The sequence below is a fragment of the Ambystoma mexicanum genome, chromosome 3p (assembly GCF_040938575.1).
Source record: "Ambystoma mexicanum isolate Mex_15411 chromosome 3p, UKY_AmexF1_1, whole genome shotgun sequence".
Lineage (NCBI taxonomy): Eukaryota > Metazoa > Chordata > Amphibia > Caudata > Ambystomatidae > Ambystoma > Ambystoma mexicanum.
In genome coordinates, this window is record NC_090925.1 from 1,121,375,935 (window position 1) to 1,121,403,349 (window position 27,415).

The following is a 27,415-nucleotide window of genomic DNA, read 5'->3' on the forward strand; positions in this document are numbered from 1 at the left end:
GACTTAATGTTATAGCTGATTTAATAACTTTGTTTCAATGCACTGTGAGGACTGCGATGGCTTGTCTTGCTCCCATTAGGTATTGCCACCTTTCCTCAAATGCTACTTTTATAGTTAACGTTTCTCGCTCTGCAATACTGTACTTTTGTTCTGCCATTAGTAGCCCTCTTGATCTACGGGATGCAACCTTTTCGATGTGGATTCTTTTTGCGATGATATGACCATGACAACATAGCTCGAGGGCTCTGTTTCCATCATGATAGGCTGAGTTTAAGCAGCGATGCAGCAGCAGTGCTCCACGCCTTCTTGAGTGCTTGAAATACTTGTTCTGCAGCTTGAGTCCAATTGAAGGTCTTGCCTTTTTTGAGCAACACAGCGATTGGTACCAATAATTGTGCAGAGATATGAATGAATCTCGATTGAACTTTACAAAACTTGAATAGGCTGGAGCTACTTTGATAGTGGCCAGGGCTGGTCAACCAGGATACCTTGTATTTTCATTGCGTCATCAGAATCCCAGTTGGAGATGGCACAAATCCTAGGAACTCAACAGTGGTGCAGTAGAACTCACATTTTGCCAATTTTTCAAAACAGCTTGCGATTATGTAAGCGTTGAATGAATGCCTTGATGAGTTCCCTATGCTCTTGATTGTTTTGTGAGTAAATAAGATTGTCATCTATATAAACTATTTCACAGGCCTCCCAGCAACCCCTGCAGGTTGTCTAAGATGTGTTGGAAGGTGGCAGGTGTTATGGCATGGCCTGATATTCATATTAGGAACCGTGTTTGGAATGCAGATTTCCACTAGTCCCCTTCACGCAGCCGCACTAAATGAGAAGCCCTAAACAAATGAAGATTTGTGCAGATGGTAGAATCAAAAACGTCATCTAGTAGCACATATATTAGCAGAGCGGCTTTCTATTCTTGTTCGTGTTTTTTTGTTGTTGATTACGTGCTATTCTATACAAGTCCAGCATTCCCCTGACCTTTTAGGATCAAAGAAAAGTGGCGGTGAAACGGGCCAAATGCAATTTTGGATAAGCCATTCTTCAAATTTGTTTCGATATACTCCTTTGAGGTGCCTGTTTTCTCTTGGTCAATGTATGGCTCCAACAGGTCTGGTCTATACTCTGATTTAGTGTGGTGGTAACGTTTCTGCTGACTCCTTAGTGAAAACCTCTCGGTAGTCTTAATACTCTGAATTTAACTCTCAATACCTTCAAGACACTCCCCACAGCATGGGTGACTGATAAGATGGTTGCCTGAGACTCCTGGTTCTTCTCTGCCTCCCTGTAAGGTAAACAGTTCCTCTGATGTCCTTCAGAAATAAGACGCTCCTTGAATTCAATCTAGGGGTGGATTCTGTTGTGCCATCTACCTTAACTCCAAAATTCAACCAAACCTGGGGAATCTAATGAGCCACATTTTGAATTTTTCTCTGCGTGGTTTCATGGGCAGTCCAGTACCAAATTGTCCTTTGTTCAGCCCACCGATAACACCAGCCCTTTCCGGATCTTCTTTGTTGGTATTCCAAGTTTTGTTGCTTGAGTGAAATCTGTTAAAGTTCAGAGTGGCGCAGAAATCCCCATTAAGGAAACCATTATTTGATCTAAGCTTAGCTATGGTTCCTTTGAAGCTATATTGGAGTTGTGAATTGTGCTGTGGAGTTGCAAGGTGACTGCCCAAATGATCTACCCGTGAAGCTGCTCCACTGAAATGTTTCCTAGAGGCCCACTCTTGGGTCAAACAATCCCAAAACGTCCTGCTTCCTACAATCTAAGTGCAACTTGTCCCTGTGTCTCTTGTCCTTTTCCTCCTATAAGTGGCCGCACACAGCCTTAATTTGCATTGTCTCTGGTTCCCACTTTTATGACACAGCACTGTGAAGTTGGTCATTGCTGGTATAATTTGGTCACTAAAAACCAAGGATGCCACCTTCTCCTGTTGGCTTGATGTTCTGCCTATGATCCAGGCCCATTTCTAAAGTGCACATGTCGGGTTTTGGATCCATCTTTGCTTCCAGATCCTTCAGACCATTTCAGAAATGTTGAAAGGAGAGGGCCAGGAGTGGCTCGGCAACTCACTCGATCTCCATAGCCACCCTATTAAACTTCATCACATTATCACAAGTCTTTACATTGTCTTAGCGTGTTTTAGTGTCTCAAGTTTTAGTTCACAATGAGAACCATGACTTCAGTGGGGAAAGAGGGTTTGGGTCCAGTTGGATGGGAGGGGGCGAACTGGTAAACCGCCAAGAGTCAGGAACTTGTTGTACTCGAGAAGGGGAGTTTAAGAAAACAGGATATGCTCCTGGCAGAGATTCTTGCACTTCGTCTGCCCAATTGCCTGTTCACCAACAGTCCCTCTACACATTGTCATACTTCATATCAAAGCCATACTTCTGTGATGTAGGTATTGGTAAACATTTTTGGTATAACATGCATAGAGTTTTCTTTTTGTGGTCATTTTAAAAGTTTTGCCACACTAGCAGCATTAATAATAAACTCAACATCACAACGTTAAACACTGAACATTAGTGACACAAGGCGTTACACAAATGCGTGCACGTAGCTCTGTGTCATTTGGTTCCCAGTATTTCCCACAACTTTGCCACGTTTCCCCATGTGCATCTTTTTTTTTCCTCAAAAAACACCTTCATTTAATCAAACTCAAATATTCCTGTTGAAATTTCGAAATTCATTAATAATCTGGTACTAAGATTGCACTTCTAACCTTTTACGGGATTGAAGGAGTACGGGCATTACCCCCAAATGTAAATGCTTTCAAGGATGAAATTGTTGGGGTGTCGGTACATAACTCAAACGTTTCTCGGGGAGCAGGGCTTTGTGGGACTGGGTATTGTCCCGGGCGTGAATGCCCTTGAAATGCTGCTGATTGATTGGGGCGAAGAACAGTTGCTGTATGCCACCTCCAAGATGGTCGCCACACTGTTTTCCAAGAACAAAGGATGCTTGAGAAATTGTTTTCTCCTGGGTTTTGGAGCTGTGGTGCTGCTTTGAAGCCAAGTGAGTCATACGCGTTGGCAGTGGGGGCATATTGACCCCCTTGGTCTCCACTGTACCCCTCCAAGACCTGTTCTGTATGGAGGTGCCACTATAGCTGTGCCTTGACCACTGATGCCTCGAGTACAGCAACTGGACTCTGTTACCACCAGCCTTAAAGAAACGAGATTGGAACAATAGAGTTGTGAATGGAAAGAAGTCGGTCTCAATTTGGGTTTGGTTTTTTTATGGTAACTTCTTGGTTTAATTTGTGTGTCAGTTTGTGTTGGCTATATCACCCCTGACCCCCTTCTTGTTTTATTTCTCCCTAAAGTACAGGGTTTGCGTGCCTGTATTGAGGAAGAGTGACAGGGTTTGTATCAGCTTTAGGGTGTAAATATGACGTGTGTCTAGTGCTTCGATGTTTCTTCCAACGCCTGTCCCACTCGTGATCAAGTGGTCTGCGTGACAGTAGGTCTTCCAGAATGATGCTCTTGCCTAGCCCTACCTTCAGCATTGAGTGGAGGACTTCACTTTTGTGGCGTGGGTTAGGATTTGAGTGCCGCAGTCTGTTTAAAGGCCCACCTGATGTGTTTCTCGTGAGGAGGGAGAGGATGACAATATGGTTCTCAGCGGATAACAAAATGCCATATACAATCGGACCTTCATTGTGAGGATACGATAAGCATCCTGGGCAGGTACTATATTGGTACCAGAAAGTAAGGACAGGGGGGAATCGATTTAAGACTTTGGTTTGTGTGAGCGAGGTATAATACTTGCTGTCTTGGCAACTTGTGGGATGAGGCTGTGAAAGATGAAATCATGCTTCAAGTCACCAAGAAAAGCCACCTGCAATAAGGGAGACCTCGCACTGGACCAGGCGATGCGCATGATGCATAGGATGCGCTGTGTAGGTGATCCTGGCAGTAGGGCAACAAAATTAGCAAAGGAGGTGGTGGTGGTATGCAAGGAAATCAGACCACAGTGGTTCCGTAGTGGCAAACGCCTATGGTGGTGTGCAAAGGGTAGAAGAGGGCATAGATGTAACAGATGTGGATTCCAACTTACTATACCGCATATGCAAGGCACGCCGTAGAATGCATGACATTTGGGCATAAGGGGCATTTTACCGAGTGTTGCATGAATTGTTGCACTTGGAGTGTATTTGTGAGTTACTGGAAAGAAGGGGTGGACTGGCTACAGGAAACTCTCGAAAGTTCCTGCTAGGCCCCTGCACCCTGGTGCCTCTCCTGTGGTTTTCTAGTTAATTTCCAGATTTTCTCATAGGAAAAGGGTTGGACTTGCTTAAAATGTGTACTATGGGGCCCTTTGAACATTATTTCCAGGGCCTCTTTTGGTTCCCAGCCCACTCGGTTCCATATGTTAATGTCGCCATGCAAGAATGGCGCCATTTTTTTGCAGCAACATTAACATATGGCACCTGTGGGGACACCCCTGCAACGTCCACATGTTTTTAAAGGGAGCGTTGGACACCCCCGTAACCCCTGCTCCCATTTACCCCATGTATTGTCCCCACAAATTAGGCTGCTTATGCCATTTTCCGGCGACAATATGGATTGCAACATTATTTGTGGGGACAATATTACCTGATAACGCCCACTCCTGGTTACAGGGCCATTAATTGAGGAGAGCAGTTGGATGGTGGCCATGGAACACATGTTATGCTGAAAGGAGTGATATAATTGATAAATTGAGCTTATGAGGGCCAATGAGAACCCCGGGAGAAAGTAAAAACATTGCTCATTCAAAGATGGGCCTGGCTTGGAAAGGGTGTTGTGCAAAGTTGGAAAGGGATGAGAGAAAGATGGGATGTCATAAGTGGAACTTGGGGATAACCAAGACTAAGGGTCGGTGAGGATGGAAAGGCAAATGAAGGAGTTACTGCAGAGTGAAGACCCAGACAAGGCAATTCAAACACAACTCTGTACTCTCCGGCCTGCAGAGATGCAATCGATGCCGTGGGCATTCTTGGCTTTGGAAATACATTTTACCACCATTCTATTCCATGAGGGCATCAGGAAGTGTACGCTGATGTGGGTTGAGGCCACGATGATGGGTGAGGTGGACATCAGAGCTGTTTTTTGGCTAATATTTTAGGGGGTCAAGGTCATTCATGCAAAATCCTTCAAGATAATGGGGTTCAGCTAATGGCATGAGTTTCAAGCCGTGCTGAAACAATAGTGTAAACACCTCAAGACCTGATTGGAACACCCAGAGACCAATGGGACGTTTAAGGGGTTTTCTCCGCGTCCAGGTCCACAGTAGGAAGCCCAGTATACAAGGTCCCTTTTGATGTTGCTAGGAAGGGCTCATTGTCACCTGTGATTAAAAGCGGTCAGGGAAAGTGTTACCAAGTGCTGCCAGGCAGAAAAGATAAGAGGCGTGGGACCCTGTGCATGTGTAGAAACCTAGGCTTGTGCAAAAAAATGTGTCCCTAGTTTTGGAGTCCACAGAGCGAATAGGGTAAGGTGGTGGTGTGCAGAAAGCAAGGCTGGTGTGCGCATTGTCCGCCGCAAAGGAGAGGGCTGTTTATCTTTCATAAAAATGCATGTACATCGTGCTCAGTTCCTCCCTGCAGCCGCAGAGGAACGTTATCCCAAGGTTGCAGAGTATGGGGCAAAGGGGCACTCAACGGAGGAGAGAAGAGGCTGCTCCAGCGGGCCTGTAGGAACCAACATTGTACCTGCACGTGTGAAATAAACTGGAATTTTGCAATGTGCGTCTACCGCTTTCTTGTGGGTAATAGCTTTGAAATTGTGGCACAGGAGGCATCCCTCATAATATGCTCTCTATGAATTCCCCTCAAGTAATATGAAATATTAAACATGAGGCCCAGCGTTTTATGTCAACTAGTTCTTAAGGCATTGTGAGGACTCAGAGCGAAGCAGACGAATTATCGTCATCCCACAAATTCTCAAACTTATAATTCTCATAACGCAAGCTGAAGCTGGTAGGAAGTTTGAGGCAACAACTGTTACCCCGACGCTAACCTGGGGAACTACTGTCTTTCCTTCTTCCCGCTTTGTTTTACCGTCCTCGGCTTTTAAACCCTTTTTTCCAATGTTTTTTTTTTTTTTTTTTTTTTTTTTTTTAGTGCCTTGAAATGGCAAGGAATGCTGCCTGAGTTGTATCTTTTTGCAAATAAAACGTGATTTAGATTGTATTCATTTGACAAAGTGTTTGTGTTTCAATGTCTCTTGCTGAACAGCATTGCCATCTAGTGGCTGAAACCTACATTTCGGCCCAGTAATCTTCCACAGTAGGGTTTTTTCTTCGTTAATATCTTTTCTTTAATAAATAATCGACTTTTCTTTATTCGGATTTGCTGTGCTGTGAAATGTTAAGTTTTCCTTAGCTTTCTGCACTTGGCAAATAGCAGTAACCGTTCCATATACTGTTATCTGTTTTTCAAGCACCCGGTTATTCTAGGGCTTCTCAGTTACACACGTTCTTAATCACGTTGTTTTTATTTTCCTTGCGCGGCCGAGTGAAGAAACGCTGGGGTTGGGGAGTGGCGTGATCTTCAACGAAGAAGGATCTGTCCGCCAGAAAGGATCTGATGCATTCTGTGGTTGATGGCAAGACATTTGCTGTAGATGCTAAGTGGTTGCAGATTGTTTGATGGTCGACAAGGTCAAATGCTGCTGAGAGGTGCAGCATCATAAGTAGGGCGAATTTGAGCAGGGCAGATGCAGTTCCGGGTCTGTGGCGGAATCTTGACTGGCGGATTCCCAGAATGCTTTTTCCCAAGGTATTGTATCTGGATGTAGGCAGCTCGGTCAAGGATCTTGAGGATGAAGGGCACGGTTGTGATGGGGTCTAAGGACGTTTTGTTTTAGCAGGGGCAAAACTTAGGCTCCCTTCATGGATGTAGGAACACTTTTTGAGGTGAAAGAGGAATGAATGATCGCTGTGATGGCTGGGGTGAGCGTTTTAGCACAGTCTTTGATGATTGGCGCCCGGTAGTTGTCTCCTTTGCATAGTGATGGCTTTAGACTTCTGATTGTGTTGCCAACCTCAAGTTCTGACACCGTTTGGAAGTCAAATGGAAGGTGTGGGGGGCAGTGTTGGTGCTGGGTGTAATGAGAGAGTCTGGATGAAAGTTGAATTGGAGGATTTGATCAGACATGGAATTCCTAGTGGGTGAGCTTGTAAGAAACTTATGGTGGCAACAGTAAAGACAGACACAAGTGATCACAGTTCCAGGGTGTTTTATTAAACTGTATAGGTAGTTTGAGGAAAACTCCCCAATCTAAACTTAAATCTAAGATGGGAGCAGGCTTCGACCATCAAATAAGGCAGTCCTAGTGGCGTCTTGTCAAATAAAAGGGCCTATACTAAGAAACCTATTGCCAATCCTTGAGCTAAATACAAAAGAGTGTGGGATAATGTTCACAAGAAACAAAGGTGTTCACAAATAACAAGTTGATGTGATGGCCTGGGTTCTCTCTTCTGCAGGTTTTGAGCACGGGACAAGGTGGGATTCTGGAGCACACCACATGCTTGAGCCTTCCCAGCACAAGATGACCTTCCGCTTTCAGCTACCAGGACCATCACTGGTTAAGTCTCTTTTCTACAAAAAGTCTCTTGCATTCGGAGGACCTGATGTTGTCCAAAATAAACAAAAGTTTCTTTCCATAGGTACGTTGGGTGATGATCTTTCACCCTTGGATCCCCCCCTTCCGGGCTCAGATCCACAAAATGTTCTCAGCGATATCCTGACCTTTGGTGGGTAAATCTCTTGCTCCTGAGGGCCTGATATGTTCAAAATAACAAAAAAAAGTTCAGTTCAGATTGCCTTTGGGGTGATGATTCTTCACCCCTAGTTCCCCTTCTTCTGGGCTCAGACCCCCTCTTGAATATCTGCCTCCCTCTGTCAGGTTCACTATGGCTTGTATTCACACACTTTTATCCGTGACATTCACGTGTCGTTAGGGCGATAGCTGCTCGCCCCTGGATCCCCATCTTCCGTGCTCAGACCCTTAGCCCCCCCTCCCCCCCTCTGTCGGGTTCACTAAGGCTTTTCTCAATTTTGGCATTCACAAATCTTAATGTCTTTTTAAACCGTTCCCTGTGCACATCCCTCTCCGGGTTCATTCTCGTCAACATACTGTTCATCTGGACTTTAGACTTGGTGTCCTTCTCATCGGCATCCCTCGGTCGGGTTCACTTTTGCCAATCACACAATTCCTTCTACTTTCCTATGATGCGGGATTCACTTCCCTTCACAATCAGCTGCCGGTCAAAGACTCAACTGTACAGAGGATTTGACTAGACCCCTGTATGACAACCTTGACCCCCTTTCTCGCCTTCCCAAGGCCTTCTGGTTATGGTAGTTTCAACAATAAGGTAATTGCTCCGAGTTTCCCGAGTGAGCACTCACGTGGTGCCCGACTCCTCGGTGGCCAGTTTTCCCTTCTCACATTAACAGTTCTTTTGTATTTCTTCAATTAGCCGTTTGCTACTTTTTGTTCTACACAGTTCGGTTTCTTATCGGCTCTCCCCTCAACTCACTGGCTGTGATGAACTGCTTAGCTTTTCTTGTCTCTGGAGTCGAGGCTGGTACCACAGTGGCAAACCCCTCTCCCCGGATTGGTTATCCGAGGAGGAGGGCCCTGTGTTCCGTTGACATCGGCTGCAACACCCGCTGGCTATTCAGTCTTACGGTTCCTTTCTTGGAGGTTTCACAGGCCTGGCTCGGAAAGGGCAAGGTTGCCTCTCTCCTTGTCACCCTCTCGGTGCGTGCCGGCTTTCTCTTCCTCTTGAACTGCCGTGCTGAGTTAGCTCTCTTGTTTTGCGGTCTGCCTTGTTTGTATTGTGTGCTCATGCTCCGCTTTTTATCGCTGTGGGGAAGGGCCGTCGGGTGTGGGTGATTCTGGTCAATTGCTTGACCCTTGTGTTAGGACATGTCCGGGAAACAGCTCTGGTGTTTGTCCATCATCTTTCGTGGGATGCGAAGTGTTCATGTCAGAAAAAGGGGCAGGGGGCTAGAGTTTGAGCATCCTACGTGGTGGGATGGGGAAAAGGTGTTATACTGCGTCTCACCTGTTGGCGTCCATCCTCCACTCCAGAGGACCCCCCATCCAGGTGACTGGCCACATGGATGACAGATCCCCGGGGACATTAGGTGTCTCAAAGCTTCCATCATTCAGCTGTGTAGAAATGCGTTGACCCACAAAGTATAGGACAGTCACTGGATGGAAGTAAAATTGGCATCATTCTTCCATTCCTTTAGGATGAATTCCACTTGGGATTATTGTCTAAGTTTATATATCGAACTTAGAAGAGATGTTGGAAGGCAGACCTGTGAAGGAAGAACCACCATACCCCCCACCCACCCCCTGACCCCACAAGGTTGTCTTTATTTCCCTCACTCCCTGAGGTAATTTGCATGGCTCTGCACCCCCTCTTACACCGCCCCTTTCCCCAGCATACCTCTCTCCCTCACTTTACCTTCTGCCCTGTTGACAGTTGCAGTTCTCTCCCTGCAGGCCTGTGGTCTGAAAGCTGCAATAGCTGCAATCTGATTTTTAGTATTTGCCATCGGAACCCAGAGATGCATGGCCTAGGGCTTCTGAGGGAGACCTACTGGTGGCTAGAAGTTTCTCACGCTCATTCTCCCCTGGAGGACGAGATTCCCTCCTCGGATCAGCTGTTGGACCTACAAGGTTTATAAAGGGTTCACCTCAAACCCATTGAGTCAATCTACCTCAAATTCCTTCCAATTAAGACAGTATATCTAGTTGTCATCATTTTGTAAGATTGATGGGGAAATTAAGGGGCCTTATATGTAAGGAACTCTACCCTACTATTCTCCCAGCCTGTCGCCTAGAGGTACAGGCCTGCTTTCTATTCCAAGGTAGCCTCTTGACTGCCATATAATTAAGGAGATCATCCTGACGCCCTTTTCCCTAGTAGATCAGCCTCTCCTAAAGAGGCAGCATGGTGTTGCCTCTGTGTTAAAAGGCCATTGATGGTATAACATAAGAGGATCTCCTCTCCCCATAAATGTCATATTGTGTTTCAATTACAATTGTGGAGCTGCAGGTATGTTGAGGGTTGCATTCTCGCCAATAATATTTAAGTGGGCCATCACTCCTGCCTGCTCCACGAAGGGCCATTCTCATCCTCAATGGATTCAGCATAAGGGGGTGTTTGCTTCATTCGTTAAGGCACAAGGCATGGCTGTTTGAGAGGTATGTAGATCTTTACCAAGGTGTGCATGGTTGACAATGTTCAAGCGCTACTCCTCACAGGTGGGGCACCAGTGACCGCTGGCATTGAAACATGTGTTTGTCAGTCTGTATCAAGCTCAGAGCAATGGATTGGCTAAATGTATTTCATCAATGGTCTCAAACTATTGCATGTCAGGCTATAGCCAGTCTTGTATGTAATTACTCGTGAGGAAGAGTAAACGTGGAGACAAGCGACAGTCCTGAGCTTTGAGGCCACGGTTATTTCTGGTGCTTGTTATTTTACTAGTTGCAACAGTTGGACCTGGAATTTAGTTAGCCCAAATGCATTATTCTAGGGTAATCTAGTTTAGATGGTACTTGGGGCTCTAGCGAGGTCTATTTGTAATGTCCTTTCCAATGGGCACATTTTTCCTAAGTAAATGAGGTTGGAAATGGGCTTATCTGACTACATCTTCAATCTGAGGAGACCGGGATAAAGGTGATCAATCGGTTTCTGACCACGTGATCAATCGGTTTCTGGCAGCGGGCTAAGTTCGAAGTGGTTTGACCTGTGATATGGGATGTTGGTGGGTCTTGAATGAAAATTGAGTATTTGAGTTTTGGGAGGAGGCAGAGATTGTTTTCAGACATCCGTTACTGCACTGCCTGGAGATGGTAAGTAATGTTAGCCTGTGATTTGAGACCCACAGCACAAGACCCTTATCTAGCATCGCTAGTTTGCCAAATACTGCAACGAATTAGGAATGCCAATCTAGAGCTGGTTAGTTCCCTAGCGAAATAACCAATGTCAAAGGTATTTTTGCTACTATATTTCAGTAAATGAGATGGATGTTTACGGATGCATACGCTTCCAAGGGGACTGCACTTCCTAAGGTTCTTTTACCCAGTCTCTCCGCTCTCCAAAATGTGAGGTTTAATTTTGGATAAAGTACCGCTGGCGCTTAATTACTCCTGAAAAGCTCCAATATGCCATCAAACTGGGCAAAGTGCTTCTGTTTTGTGCAACCTCGAGAGGTAGCAATCTATGGCTGACAAGGGCACGTTTAAATTCCAGCTCTGAATTTGAGCTTTGCACTGAACTATGTGTGCCCACTGCTTGCGCACCGATACTTGGCGGCGTGGAAAGACTCATCTGAGGGGAGTATGATGTTTGGGTAAGTGGAACTCTCAAGTTAGTCAGATAGGTCAGTGAGTTAAGTGCTCGCTGCTGAGATCTATGAACACACTGCAAATGGCTGTTTTAAATACAGACACGGCTAACTTATTTTATGTTTTAGGGTGGAGTGCCACAAAATGGGTTTAATCACTTATGTTAAGAGCACAGAGTTGTGCACGTGTATACCTTTGCAGAGAACAGGCCAGTTTCCTGTAAAGGCGAGCCAGAAAGGGTTCTTGTGTGTTAGAATTGTAGTGTGGTCCTGTGTCTGCATACCTGCCAGGGAATGTACATCTTTCCTATGAAGGGCGTGCAGGCTTTCTCCATGTCAGTCTATTCTGATACCAATGTTTACTACTTTGGATCTTCCAGCTCAGGAGTTAAATTTTGCTTTTTTCCCGTTCACAGGTGAATATAATTCCCATAATTGCAAAGGCTGATACCATCTCCAAGAGTGAACTGCACAAGTTTAAAATCAAAATAATGAGCGAATTGGTCAGCAATGGAGTGCAAATCTACCAGTTCCCCACAGATGATGACGCAGTGTCGGAGATCAACTCTGTAATGAACGTGAGTACCGTGACCTCGTCGACTTATAACTCGCCCTCGCACTTAATGTGGTAGTGATGCGAGTCTTACTTGCCAGTGGACTTGAGAAAAAATGTTTAAAATGCAGAAAGCAACGCACACACTGGCTTAAAATGGTTATGCTGGTTTGCTCAGTGAGCCCATACTTTGTCTTATGGTGGGAAATATTTCACAGTGATCAGTTTGTTGAACATTGGTGGAAGATTGTGCAGGGCTGCGTGCGTTTGTGAGCCTCACAATGCAAAGATTGACCAGCATGAATTGTTTCCCACACAGTGCGAAATTACCGATGACACTGACTGGGGCATATTTTTAACACCTGTATGTCAAACTGCCTTGTAATGGTCTGATAACCAAGGATGTGTGGGGCACTCTGTTGGTGCCTGCTTCACCGAGGATCTCATGGATTTCTGTGGTGTGCTTGTACGTAGTGAACGTTCTTCAGGTTGCAGTGTATCTTGTCAACTGTTCCTGAGACCCATTCTGAAGCAGCTTGTTTAAGGTTAGACTCGTCCGAGTTTGTTATGCTCTGTTTGTCAGAGCTGAGGGTCTGTGGTCACCTCCTTTGCTGGCACAGGTTCCTCTTTGAATAGTTTAAAAAGGTCACTTGATGAGTGGGGCTGTTATTTGGACTTGATGTTGTCTGAGGAGTCCTGTGTTACTGAAATGTGGAGTTCTTGGTGTGATGAAGGGTGTGTTCTGTGGCAGTTTCTCGGTGTCCTCAAATCCTTCTTGGTTGTACAGGGAGCATTAGTCCATTCCCACTTGGGTGTGGAGAGTGTTCCTGTTATAGCGATCACTCTGGTTAATGAGTGAACCTTTGTTTCCTCCTGCTTCCGCTTGTGACTTTTCACCGCAAAAGATCCCTTGGTATCTACCCATTACAAATTAATAATTTTTGTGGAAATCGTGGCCCCAAGGGAAGGGTTTGTGGGTGCGCACCACTAAAGTAACAGAAACTACCTTTGATTTTAAAGTGATAGAAGCGGCTGCAGCCGTGTGGTTAGACTGGTGATTTTCCACTATCACCTGTATAAAAGTAAAGCTTAAGACGATGCTAACCTCACAGACTGCGCTCAATCATCCATATGCCACATCTATGTGGTATTGGTTTGGTAGAGTTTTGGATTTTAGAGAATAAGTATGAGAGACACCTGGTAAGTGTTTAAAGAGTAAGGTTCCTGTATTTCAAATTCAACAAAAAGGCAAAGGTATTATTTGCATACATTTCAATTTTAACCAAAGAAAGGGGTGAAGAACCACGTTTTGGTAGTCCATAAATCCTGCATAGGAGGAACTTGGTCACACTTTACATATGTGCTGGATATGCATTCAAAAAGGAAGAAACTTGTTTTCGCCAACACGTGTTTCAACCTATCTAGGTCGTCATCAGGGCGTAAAGTTAATAATGATTGATACAATTAACATATTCAATCAACAATCTTTGTTGGCAGAGAGAGTCTTTGGTGCAGTTATGCCTAACGTCTATAGATCATATGCTTTCTTTTGGCGTCAAAGTGTGAATCACAGTGGCAATCCAGAAATAGTTGTTAACCGGAAATCAATTTCCTGAAAGGTCAATAATTTTGCTGCAAGTCATTACAAATGTTCAACATGGTTTCCCATTATATATTCATGCCGTATTCGGCTGGAGTACACTCTTGCAAGTGTTATCTTGCGCCGTCGGGCTGAGACTGAAGCTTCGGCTGGTTAAAATTGAAATGTATGCAAATAATACCTTTGCCTTTTTGTTGAATTTGAAATACAGGAACCTTACTCTTTAAACACTTACAAGGTGTCTCTCATACTTACTTATTCTCTAAAATCCCAAACTCTACCCATTACACTTTTAGGTGGGAAGGCATGTAAATTGAAAGGTTACACAAGATGTACAGTCTTTGGTTGTACTGTTGGTTGAAGTCTTTTATCTTTGTGATTCTTGTGAAATGTTCTTGGAAGTTGTGTAGATCTAGAGGGCTGTGACTCGTTGCAACAAGTATACAATACTCATGTCTATGGAAATTGACAATTCCCTCCTTGTCGGCTGTCTTTCTTTGGGTGAGGCACGTTGGTGCCGTCCATATTTAGTGACAGCCGAAATGGAGTGTAGTAGGTTGGGAGTCTGCTCCTGCCGCTGGTCTTTGTGGGTCACTGTTTGGAATGTTGTGGTGTAGTTCTAGTGTCGGGAAATTAATCGGGATTCCCCCCAAACCCCTTATAGCAAAGCATATAGTAAGAGCTTGAGATTTTGCACCCAGTGCTAAATGATGTGGAACATTTGATGTGGAACATCCAGAAAGTACAATATGCTCGGCACAATGCCCTGGGTCTATCTATTCATGCAGAGATGCCTTAGTCTACTCTAGAGCAATCAGGGAGTGAAATGCTGCTGGCAACGTAGTGTGGGACCAGTCTAGGGCAACCAGAGGACAAGATGGAGCGCTGGAAAATGTATACACTGGGCAACAATGAATCAACATCCAGTGAGCAAATACAGTGGGGTGACCATTCATCTCGGATAACTGGGGATCAAAATATGTTGGCCAAAAAATATAGGCCAATTAGCGTGCGCAATGTAGTAGGTGAAAATGCATCTAAAACAATCGCGGTGAAATTACTGTGGGACCAACAATTTGGGACAACCGGAAAGCATAAATATGAAGGGTGACCATTTAGGGCAACTCGGGAAGACGATGGGGGTTGGGGCTTGGAGGGCGGGAGTTAACACAGTGCGGTGGCAATCTATTGCAAGCAAGGTTCAAAATAATAAAGACAAAGCTAAAATTGCAAATGCAGTGGGAAATGGTTTAATACAGTGGGAGCAATTAATGTAGGGTAACAAAGCAGCAATGAACAGTGGGACAAACTATTAGCACTGTGGGCAGGTGCTTAATCTAGGTCAGAGAGCAATCCATTATATCAGTGGGCACACACATTAAACAATGGCACCCAAGCAGCTAAATAGAGTGGGAGAACAATTGATAGAGTGCAGCAAGGGCACAAAGTGCGATGGGGTGCAAATGTGGGCAGAAAAGTAATCTAGTTTAAATAACGGGCAAAAAGCTTTGGGGTGACTTAATAATGTTGGGGAACCTGTAAAACTCTTGGGGAAAGCCATTAAACTAGGGCAACTCAGAGTGCAGTGTAAGACACTAATACATTGCAACAGACAATTTAGACGGTGAGGCAATCAATTGAACTAAGCCAAGTATGGGGCATATACTGCAGGGCAAGAAATGAAACATTGGGGATCCCTTTCACAGAGGCAACCAATGTCCAAAGGTGCACTGGGGCAGAAATTAATCTAGGACACGCCGCAGGTTATGGTGGGATCAATGTTCTGGGGCAATTGAGCTACATCACAGTGGGGGGTAAGAATAAATGCAATGGGCGAACATGTATTCGGCCACCAGGGACCAGTAGAGTGGGGGAACAGTTAATACAGTGCAGCGAACAATCTAAATGGGGGTGGGGGGCTAAAAATGAAACTAGGCTGACCAAAGGGCAAATACATGGGTGAATAATGAATACATTGGGGCAAACAATACAACCAGGCCAACATAGGAGTATATATAGTGTGGCAATAATGAATACAGTGGCAAATCGTGTTTATACAATTGGTGGACCATTCAACTAGACCAATCACGGAAAATATGCTCTGAAGCAACAATTTATACAGTGGGGAACATCTGGGGCAGTCAATGTGCGAAATGAGTGGGGCAATACATTAATCTGGGAGAACCGGGAGAGACACGGTGCGTCAGACAATTAATACAGCAGGAATACCAGTAAAATATGGCAATCTAAGATCAGATATGGGGAGCGGGGAGAATGTATTGCAATCGGGCTGCAGAGAAAAGTAAAATGGGCAATTAATGTGTGCAGATAATCTAGATCAATAACGGGTAAAAAAAACAGTGGGGCAAAGAGTTAATATATTGGGCATACAACTAATCTTGTTCAAATCAAGGAGTAAACCAGTGGGGCTACAATTAATGGTAGTCTGGAGTCCATACCGGAGGGCAAAAAATAAATTGAGGACTAGGCAGCGAAATGCAGTGGGCTAGACAACACAGGGATATCAGTTAAACTGGCAACAAAGCGGATAAAGTGGCGGCCCAATTAATCTAGTTCATCCAGGAAGCAGAGGAAAATGGGCAATTCGTTATTAAAGTGCACAGCCTAGGTCAAACCAAGGAGCAAATACAGTGGGGCAATAATGAATGCATTTTATCTAGGGCAGTCGAGGAGTGAAACAGTGGGCAACACAATTAATCTGTCCTCTAGGTAGTAACATGCTGGTTCAGCAAACAAGATTAGTCGGAAGCAAAATACAGGGGAGCAGTTGCAGTAGGACGACCTAGGAGGAAATACTGTGCAGCAATAATTGATACATACTGTGGGGAACACGTCACCTAGAGAAGTCGAGGAGCGAATTACAGTGGCACAAAAATGATTGTGGTAGACAGTGCTGCAGAGTATACTAGGCTGATCAAGGAGCAAATAAAGTTGAGAAAATGGTTAATCTTGGGCACCCGCTGGTTTAGAAGATAGCCGGGCAATCAATCGTGATCAACCAAGTAGTAGAGCAGCAAATTACTCTAGAAAAATCAGGTAATAAAAAACAGTGCAGCAATCTGTTTATTCAGTAATTAAATGAGGCATTGCATTGGGTTATCGTCCCTTAACTGAAAATGGCTTGTTCTGCTATACTATAGTGACAGGAGCAGGGCAGTGGTGATGCGGCATACAGGTGTCGCTCGTTGCAGGCAGCTGGCGCCAGGTTCACCTGGGAACCTCTGGTTAGTTCTGGTCATATTGCTCCCGCCACACCCTACAGGAGGGTGAGTAAGGGTGCAGCGTGAGGGAAGGCCTGCAGAAAGATTCAGCCCAAACTAGTGCAGTCGTTGAAACAAAAAACCTGGTACCTCTCGTGCCATGGAGTAGAAACTTTCCATAGAGTGCTCAGTACAATACTTGTTCAGACAGAAATGAAGGCATAATATAGTTAAGATCGACTGAGTTAATGTGTGTATAACTTCTGATCTGCACGCTTAGTTTTAGCTGAAATTAATGTTTTTTTGGCAATAATGTGGCGGCTTACTTGCAGAATTCCAGGGGCTTGAAACCTATAGGCTTGATTAGTTTTTTTTTTTTTTGTTTTTTTTTTTGGGCACTAATCTGTGTTGTCCTCGTATTTTGTCGCCGATATATTTACTTTGAAGCCCCAGAGAGCAAGTCGATGGTTGGCAAATGTACATCGGATGTTTTTCTGTTTTTCTTTACGTCGGTTAGTTGAAGCCTAAAACGTTTACATGTGAATCCCTAAAATTCACACAGACTCGGGCTTTGATGCTTTGCGATCTCCTCCCTGCAGTCCTGCTCTGCTTTGAATAGATTTCTGTGGAATGAGGAGTCTTTAGTTAAATCTACATTTGACGGTTCCAAGGAATGATTTGTGTTTGCGTCTGCATCAAATTATTATGTTAATAGTAGCCAGACCTCAAATATTCAGCATATTTTATGTCCACAAAGTGCATAAACAAATGTATGGCAGAGTTTTAAAAAAAAAGTGTCCACTGCAAGTGTCGGTATTTATAAAGTCTAATCCACAGTGTGCACTTTGCCAGAGATTTTAAGTTGTGTTGCATGCTTTGGTCAACTCTGGAACACTTAAGTAAAGGAGATATTTTAAGCAGGTCTAACTGCCTTCAGGGCCACCGTGGTGCTAGGGCTTGGAGCAGGTATAAGAGGCATAGCACAGGAAAAAGGACAAGGAAAGCTAGAACCCGAATAGGTGGTTCTAACATTTCTGCAGGAAATAAGGCAGCCATCACTTTCCAGTAATGATTTGGTTAGCAGAGTGAAGCGTTTGGTGTGGTTCAATGTATTTGAATTTATAAAGCATAAAAAGGTGGGCGTAGAGGAGGAAACCTCTTGGATATAAATTGAACTAGTAATTAATGAAGTTGGGCGTTATATTCTCTTCTACCAATTTTTAGGAGTCCTTAAAGGTTTCAAGTTGCAAGCTATTAGCCAGTCACAAAAAGTTACTCCCCTCAATTCAGTTCTCCTTATGAACATATAGCACCAATTGTAACTCGCTAAGAGTCAATTATTTCTATAGAATAAGTAGGGAAAGTTACACATTTTGAAGCCAGTTTTTACTATATTAAGTCATCATGATATAGTTGGGGTTATTTGAAGGTGTGTGCTCTAAGCAGCTACTTGTCATTCAACAGAAAACCCCAATCTTTAATAAGAAGTCTGCTTTCTTTGTTCATTCCTGGTGTCTGCATTCCAGTTGTAGTTTAGCTGAATGGAATAATGTGCTATTGCTGATTGGGGGGGGGGGGTGGAACTGTGCTTTTCTGTAGAAATGATTATGAAGCATTAATTTCAAACTACAGATTGTTGACAATCCATAGGTAAAATGAACATGGAATAGATTTGCCAACCCATTTTAGCCATGGTTTTCCACACTCTTCAGGATCAGAGACAACCATGCATTACATGGTAGCATGAACACCATTAGACTCTGGTTATCCACGGTCTGCCTCGGAGCCATTTACTATCTGTGGTTCTCAATGGTCGGAATCATGGACAACCCATGGTCATCCATGGACGTTGACCATGGTAAACCATATACGATCATGGCTTTTCAATGAACTTAAAAATGGGGACGTCTATAATATTCCTTAAACTCTTAAACTATGTATCAGTTGTAGTGGAGGAATTGTAAGGCAATAAATTGTGGGTAGGTATACACCTTCACTGGCCTTAACTTGTAAATGGTATCATTTCGCAGTTTACCATGTGAAGATTTTGTTAAACTAAACGTGGAAACGAACATTTCTGGAATTGAGATGAAATCCTAGAAATGTTAGGATATATTTTGCCTCATAAGTTTGTTTGTGTAATTGCCCTTTATTTATTTTTCTTTGTTACACTGTCACCTGGTGTGTAATCAAATGAATTCTGGATTTAAAACGACTTTGTCCTTTGTTTTCAACGTACCTGAACACTCTAATACGAGTAACTACATTTTCCACCCTTTTACGAACGCCCAATAGACCATTCCTGTAGGGGCGTCATCCAAGCACCACCAATACATTGCCAGACCCTGGAGGAGCAGCATCCCATAGAGGGTAATCTGTCTGGGAACCCTACGGCCTTTTCCAGAGTGTGCATTTTTCATTAGCTTTGACAGTAAGCCAGAGTAATTCTAATAATGGTCCTCTCTTGCAGAAAGGACGATTGTGCATCTAGAAAAGAAAGAAGGGTTACTCAACAAATGTTGCTAGACCGATTATTACTGTCTTTTCAGTAGTTCCAGTAGGAGGTGCATGTTGTGCAGGGTGCGCAGTGGTCCGAGTATCAAAAATGGTATACCAGGAACATGCCAACCCACTACATAACTGGTGTACCAGACTAAGTTCACTCCCTAAAACATATACTCCAAGCCATAATAATAAAAGGAGTAAAAATAAACCCTAACAAAGAACAATGCATAGTAACACGCCCCCCTGCTCCCATCTCCCCTGCTTCATTGATAGTTGGATCAATGGCATGGGTCAAGCTTTCCCAAGCCTGGCCACGACCAAATGGAACAGACTCCCACTAGATCTCTGCCTCGAGCCCAACTACTTGAAATTCAGAAACCTGAAAACTGCACTGTTCAAATAAACTTATCACCAACTAGATACCGTCTCACTGTCTGACGGTGCCATCCTTTTTGTCCTGTTCCTTATGTTGTCTGTGTCTCTTTGTTAACGCCCTGATGCCTGCGGCGCTCTATAAATACATAAATAAATAAAATAGTGGTGCCAGCAAAGCAGTGCAACATGGAGGAGTTCTAGTAGAATCACTGCCTTAGCTGCATAGGAATTTTAAAGTAAACATTCCTATCTGAATTTGCATTAATTACTAGCTGCAAAGAATGATGGCTTACAAAACGGTATCTGTTGGAACATTATATGTGCTTGCCTCAAACGTACTGCAAACGGAAGTTAATTTTTTTTACTCTCTAATCATTTTACTGCCACCAACTCCCGTTTCAAAATCTTATCTGGAATTCTGAACCTAAGAGATGATCTGGGGTCTTGCTACTGGCGCATACTTGGGTCTAACACAGTTTTTTTTGTTAATCTACGCCTGCTAAGGTTATTCCTGCTCTCCCCATTACCATTCTGCTAAAGCAGCCATATCCTCCCTGAAGTGGCTGCTTATTTCCTAGACAATCCCGTTCAAGATTGTCTGAGTGATTCACAAATCTATCATTGGTTCTTGCCCCTCCTTTATCTCTGACCAATTTAATATGGGTTTGCCATTTAGGACTCAACTCTAGTGACTCCTTTCTGCTGGTCTTTCTTAAAATCCAGTAAACTAGAACTGGAATTTATCCAAGTGAAAACTCTAGGGATGATGATGGAAGCCACTCTGGGTACGGAGGCTCAGAATATCTGCACAAAAACAGTGCTTATTAAATTCGGCTCCTGAGAGCCATCCGCCCCCTTCTATGTGAAACGAACTCTGCCACGATTGCTAGGGCCATTTCTTTATCGCGCCTGGATTATGGAAATTCATTGTTGCTGTGGGCTACTAAAAAATGCATTGACAAATGCCAGATAATGGAAAACAACACGGTACGGGTGGTAAAAGTGATCAACAAAAGAGATCATGTGACAGAAGGAAGGCGAGCACTTCACTGGTTTAGGATTGAGGACAGAATCTTTTTTAAAGCCATGACGCTAGTGCACAGATATTTGTATGGGGTGGCTCCGACATACCTCAGGTCAAGTTCATTAGACATACTCCCAACAGGACCCTGAGATCGGAAGCACATAGTACACTGCAAGTGCTGCCAGCAAATCGAGCAACGGGTGCCGGAAAATCCTTTCCGGTTCAGGCGGCCCAGCAGTGGAACAAACTTCCTGTGGCTATGCGTCTAGAATCGAATTACAGAATCTTCAGGAAGCACCTTAAGACTTACCTTCTCAAGTAAATCTCCTTATAGACAGAAGCTCTCCTAGTAGCTCGGTTGTTCGTCTACTGTACCCTGTTTTTATGTTTCTGCGCCCTGATGTCTGTGTGCTTTCGGCGCATTACAAATGCATAAATAAAATAAAACTAAGGATCATTCACTGCTTTGTTTGGTAGCTCAGAAATGGCATCTGCTCCCCTGGTTTCTGGTCCATCCAAAACCTCCTTTCTTTTTTTTTTTTTTTTTTTTAGATTAAAGCTGAAAATACAATTCTTTTTGCCCACACGTTATAACACTTCATCAGCTATGATGCAGAGTGTAATATAGTACATTCAGAGCAACAAGAAGCCTGCATTGATTGACTGTCTTACCCTATAAATGATAAACATATTCTTTGACACATAAAGCCATGCTTCTTCATAGGGCTCAACTCTTCTTTGTTCCGAAGGCACTCTCAGGCATCCATAGAAACCTGGCTATTTGATCTACTTGCATTCTTCTCAAAACTGGAGTCCTCCAAAGTAGGAAAGAGTTTCTGTCACCGGAAGGCGTAAGGTTTCTGAAGCAAAACAGACATCCGGTTTCAGTAGGTTTCAATGAGGATACTGCCAACATCAAAGCCAATAAAGTGCTGAGTATTAAATCTAACCAGAGTGATGGAGCCACCCCACAGAGAAGGAACATGGTACAAATAACTTGCTCATTGGAATTTCCTCCACTGAGGGACAACCACATTTTAGTTGATTAACCCTTAACACATGTGAAATATCAGTCTAGTCTCAGCCAGAAGGGCAGTCCAGCACCAACATTCTAGGCACATCTCATCTGAACAAGGGAACCACCAACCCCAGACACACATTTCGGCCTTGCTGGGCCTCCTCAGCGAGGTGAGGTTTAGCCTATCGCAGGTACAGTGAGCAAGGCGTCCACATCTGGATTACCTTGGGTTACGTATGGTTAAACCCCAAATTTAACACGTGTGAGACCCCCCCCCCGAACCTGTTGACAAGATGGTTCCAATAACATATTCCAAGGAATTCCTTCCACTCAGGAGTGTCTACAACCATTTATTCACTATTGAAGTATTACATCTGCAAAGCCCAAACATTTAGTCTACAACCAAATGGAGCTTTGTTACAGAATCTCGCAAAATTCAGGTTTTGATGCCTTTTATTGAACTAACCGAGCATTCTGTTAAGATGGTAGTCCCATTCGCTTCTGGAGGCCCAGAGACCTCTTAATCATATGGTTGTCGCATCATAAATGAGCAACAAAGGTATGAAAGCCTGGATGTTTCTTGATTTAATAACTGGACTAACACAGCACCAAACTCATTCTCTGCACGTTACACAACCCAAAAGTAAGCATACATCCCATTTTTGCCTTCGCTGATTGGTGGTATAGAACGCTTGTCTGGGTATAACTGGTGGGGCAGCAAAGGACGTGATTAGACTAGTTGAGACCAGGTTTATAATGGAGCACACAAACAGGAATGAACCAGAGACGTCTAGCATGCCACATGGACTAAAGCCAACTTATCTACCCGGGCTGTAGAGAAGCTACCAGTGAGCTTAATTATCAACCGCTGAGGGAGGCCCGTTTAAATACTAAAGTTACAGTCTGCAAAAGAAGAGAAACTGAAGTTGAGCCCCCCGAAAGTGGGCATTCAGAATTAAAATAAATAAGGGATTGTAGCAACTTGTGTGAAGCATAACAGTAGAACATAGAGGCCTGTAGAAGTGGGCGTGCATACTAAAGAATACCATAGCTAAAGACCGTGCCTGGAAGGTGAAATTGAGACACCACTTTGTAACACCAGACCTGAGAAATAATTGTAAACACAGAAGTGCTGTAATCAAATCAGCTAATAGCTTAACAAACGGAACAAGTCGGATGTAATATTTACAAAAAAGGACTGTAGAAAGGCGAACAGTGTGCTCCTGAAGAATTTCCTTAAATCATTTTAGAATGGATGGAAGAAATGAAACATGTTGGGATAAATGTAATGCGATGGAATGATTAGTGTGGACGTGATAATGAATGAGACTGTTTTGTTACTGCTGTGTTTTAGGATATAATGTATTTTTAGATGTTTAAACTTTTTGCACTGTTGCCTGAAATACCACTGGTACTCATTAATTGATGTAACTAGAAGAATAATGTATTGAGATGCATGCATAGAATAAAGTCGAAAACCAGTTAATGGTTATATTGGAAATTTATACAAGAGAATAATGTATAGAAGTGAGAATTGCCTATGAATTAGGAATGATTAGGTAGTATTGTGATGAGAACCCAAGACGACATTAGATTTTAAGTATTGATAGTCTATTACATAGAGGGACTGCTCTAAAAAATCCCTCCAGTCTCCAATTCTGTTTTATAGCCTGCTCATCAATAAACATCATAGATTAGTGTATGTAAAAAATACCATATGGATGCCGGAAAACAAAGGAGTGTGTAGCTTTACTTGGCCATACATATATTATATTGAGAAAGGAAACTGCTGTACTCCACATCCCTTTGCCAACACAAGAGTGAAGATAAAGTCTCTTTCATCTTTGTCAAAAAGACCCGTGAATCTTGAGGCCGAATTGTAGCAGCACTTTAAGGAAGAAATTCAACAACTAAGATCAGAACTGTCCAAACAATTGCTCATCTCAGAATTGTTAATGAGCCAGGGTAAAAGTGGATGCAATCTAAAATACAGTCCTAGTTCTAGAACAGAAAGACTGCCAGGCATCTGAAAGACTGCCTACAATGACGCAACAAACACTATTCCTACTATAGAAGTAACATTCAGGCAGAGAAAAACATTACCAATAGTAAAACAATAGAATTTGGAATGTCAGGCAGTGTTTGGAATCTGAGACAGTGTTTAATACTATCATTGTGTTGGCCAATCAAGATGAGGAAAAGTGACAAAATATGATATTGTGACAAATTTGACCTCCTGCCTACTCGGAGACAATTATTGAATGTAATGTGACCATTTGTTAAAAGGCAAGTATGTACACAGCAGAAGTGATTTCTAGGTGCTAGGGTTTGCAGAGAAAGAGTAAACTAGTATGCTTGGGCTAAAAGTGAAGTTTCAAGGAAGACCGTTCCACTCTCTAGGCACCAGTAAAGAGATCGATCTACCACCTGTACAGGTGGAACACTTGCTGGGAACTTGAAAAGACATTGATGGCAAGGATGGGGCAGATTGCAAGGTTTGCGTTTTAATAAGAGGATGCATATGAAGGGGTGGGCAGGGGGGTAAAAACATCAATGAGCAAAACCCAACCCCTTGAGGAGAATCTGGAATGAATAACCAGTGTAGTTTAAAAATAATAGTTGCAATATGATTGAACTTCTTGAGGCCTGTAATGGCTCTGTTTGCAGTATTCTGAATAAGGTGGAGACATAACAGATCAGATGGAGGAGGACCCAAATAAAAGGCATTGCCATAGTCTATCCTATGTTGGACATGTGCAATGAAAGAATATTTAACGAATGTTAAGCTGACAAGAAGCGGCGACTGTGCTGGACTCAGAATGAAGAGGAAAGATCTTAAGTTTGAAACATACAAGTGATATACTGGTTGAGGACACTGGGGGAGAGCAGGTGGCCAAAATGCAGCAGACCGAAGAGATGGGAGATGGAGACCCTCCAACCACCATGACGTCAGTTATAGCAGAGTTACATTTAAGGGAATTGCAAGCCCTCCATTTGTAGACTGCAGACACTCGGACCTGAAACTGAGTGGAGGAGGCCCCTGTGTTTCCACCCACGTGAACAAGAGCAGGGGTGTCATCTGCACCAGAACAGAATGAAGCCAATGGTCTCAATAAAATCAGAAAGGGGCTTAACATACAGATGAATGGCGCGCGAGATGGCCTGATGGCTATTAGAAAGAAGTTCCAGAAATAGCAGAGCAGATGCAATGTTTCATTAAGATAACGGTCACCCATGTCGAGGGCAGCAGTGGGGTTGAGAAGAACAGGAGCCTCATGAGTATTCTCTGAAAGCCAAATTTCAAGAACTGAAGTAAGGGAGTATTCACTACCCATAGCTTGACGAAATATAGCTTAGCCTGAAAGGAGAATTGAGTTTTTGTTATTTAAAACCCACGATTACAAAGCAACCCATGCTTTTAGAATGTTTACAAGGGCTGGAAGAACTGAAATAGGATAATAGTTGGGGGGGGGGGGGTGCAGGGGGAGGTCGAGAGAATATTAAGAGAAGGGTTTTTGTAAACTCGAATGGCAATATCAGAAACAGCAATACATGCTCTCAGGTGAGCAAGGCTACCATCTCTAGATGGTTTGCATTGTGCAATTTGAAGAACTGTGTCAGTCTGTTAGCGCAATCCAGAAGTCTCCATGCTCCTCTCATGAAGGCCAAAGTGAATTCTGTCACTTTTCAAAGACCTGTCTCCTGGGTCTCTGTCACTAAAACTGTAAGTTGGGCTTCCCCTTTTTGGATGAACTGTTGTCTGGACAGGAGTTTGAGGGTGGATGCTAAGTTCAGGCAAGCCAACCTCTGGAACCTCTTCAGCTAGGTTGGAAATGGGACCATTTACCCCCAGTAGATCTGTGCATGGGAATCTTCCAGAAGTATGGAGGAGCGGGGAGTAATCTAGTTACTCACCATAGTGACAACTGCAGTCCTAACTCGGACTCGCCTTTCCTCCATATTTGCACCCTCCCTTTTCCTCCATACACCAACCCTCCTAAAATTCCCTTAGCTAGGCGTTTGGTACCTACATTTGCAATTGTGAAAGGACTGAAAAGTCAGGCCTTGGGGTGGCGAGGGCAGCCACATATCTGCGCATGGGTCCGGTCCTACAAAAAAAATGCTCTGGTCCCTTTCTATTGGATAGAATTTCCCAGAATTATAGAGAAAATGGGTCTCTGGGCTAGGAGTACAGTAATCCCAATATGAAGTAAATGTTCCTTACTAGAACAATAACTCAGTTTGCCCTGTCTCCCAGAGAGAATAGAAACTATGTTAAGATGGATGACCTTTTTGCAACCTTTTTGGGGGCACAACTACCCTCTGGGGTGTCTTGCCTAGGTTATAGAACGAACTCCCACACAAACAAGTCCATGAACTAAAGCGCTCCGATCCAATTCAGGCCTCTGTTACAGTCGGTGAGAGGAAATAAATGAACCCCGTTCAAATTAATCCTTTTCGAAACTCCCACTATGCTGAGACCGTTTCACAATGGGAGTTGTGAAATGAATAAATACCCTATTTGCGTCTTCCTGCACACCTCCCCATCGCTATCCTGATTCTAAAGGCAATATTCCGGGACTATTAATCACCCTCACCTCTCCATCTTCCTTTGGTACACCCACCACTTCCCTCCCTTCCTTGATCCATATCCCTTCACTCACCTGACTAAGGTCAGCGCAACCTGTCCCCTTTTGCGCTCCATGCAATGGAGATGGGACGTTTTGCAGTGAACTACTTGCAACATACCTATTTTGCAATGCATGATGGGAACTGAATATCAAAGCTTCTCCGTCTAAGTTGTAGTTGAAGGGTGTACGATGTCCTTTCGTCGCGGGATGGGGAACCCCCCCTCCCCCAAAAAAGAAATTCTATGGTTTTTTCAAAAAAGAATTTGCGGGGAAAAACATCCCACAATGAAATGACATTGAACCGTTGAAAGATGGTTGGCAGTGCATTCTTAAACTATTGGGCTCATGGCTGCTTCCTCCACGTTTTACTTTATCTCTGCAGTCTGGAAAAACTGCCATGTTGTGATGGGAAAAACCGCTGCAGTGCTGTTTAAGGGAAAAACACACAAGGACATAACATTACTTATTAATGTGCACTAGTAAATGTCCCATTCAAATGGGCTCCCTCCTTACTTAACGGCAAGCAGGTAGAGTCAAAACCTGACCTGACTACCGTACCCTATTTATATCCGTAAGGGCATAGAATATTTACCCACCCGCACCAATGGCAATGTTCTCTATGGACTGGGCAACCTTCGTCCTTGGCTATCTTGGCAATACCTGGTAAATGACAGCAACATTTGATATCTATATGTGTACCTCTTGTGGTGTGCGAAGTTCACATGTGAATATAACCTTTAAAAAAAGGCAACTACTTAGTCTGCTGGTTCAACTATCTGCACCATTACCAAAATATAAGCTGCTTGTATCCTGGGATTTCAGGCAGCTGCTGGTGCTAAAATTCAACGGTCTGCAACCTGTGACTCTCCAGATGTTATGGACTACAACTCCCAGGATCCTTTGTCATTGATTATGCTGTTCGGGGCTGGTTGGAGTCGTAGTCCAAAACATCTGGAGAGGCACAGGTTGCAGATCCCTGTGCTAAATCATTCAAACTGACTGCATTCAAAGGTGAAGGTGAGCTGCTTGCAGCTCCACATACCAAACGAACCATAAGAGCAGTTTTTGGGGATCACTACAGTCTTGAACATAAGCCTCTCAAAACCCTAGGATACATTTT

General features: G+C 43.7%; 1 protein-coding gene across 3 annotated transcripts in view; it reads left to right on the forward strand.

Annotated features, from left to right (window-relative positions):
* SEPTIN8 (septin 8) overlaps nt 1–27,415 on the forward strand; it is a 437,194-nt gene that overhangs the window by 303,411 nt on the left and 106,368 nt on the right. For all 3 annotated transcript variants that reach the window (XM_069652496.1, XM_069652497.1, XM_069652499.1), the window contains exon 5: nt 11,785–11,946. In XM_069652496.1, coding sequence (XP_069508597.1) covers nt 11,785–11,946 — 162 coding nt within the window. The remainder of the gene's footprint in view (nt 1–11,784; nt 11,947–27,415) is intronic.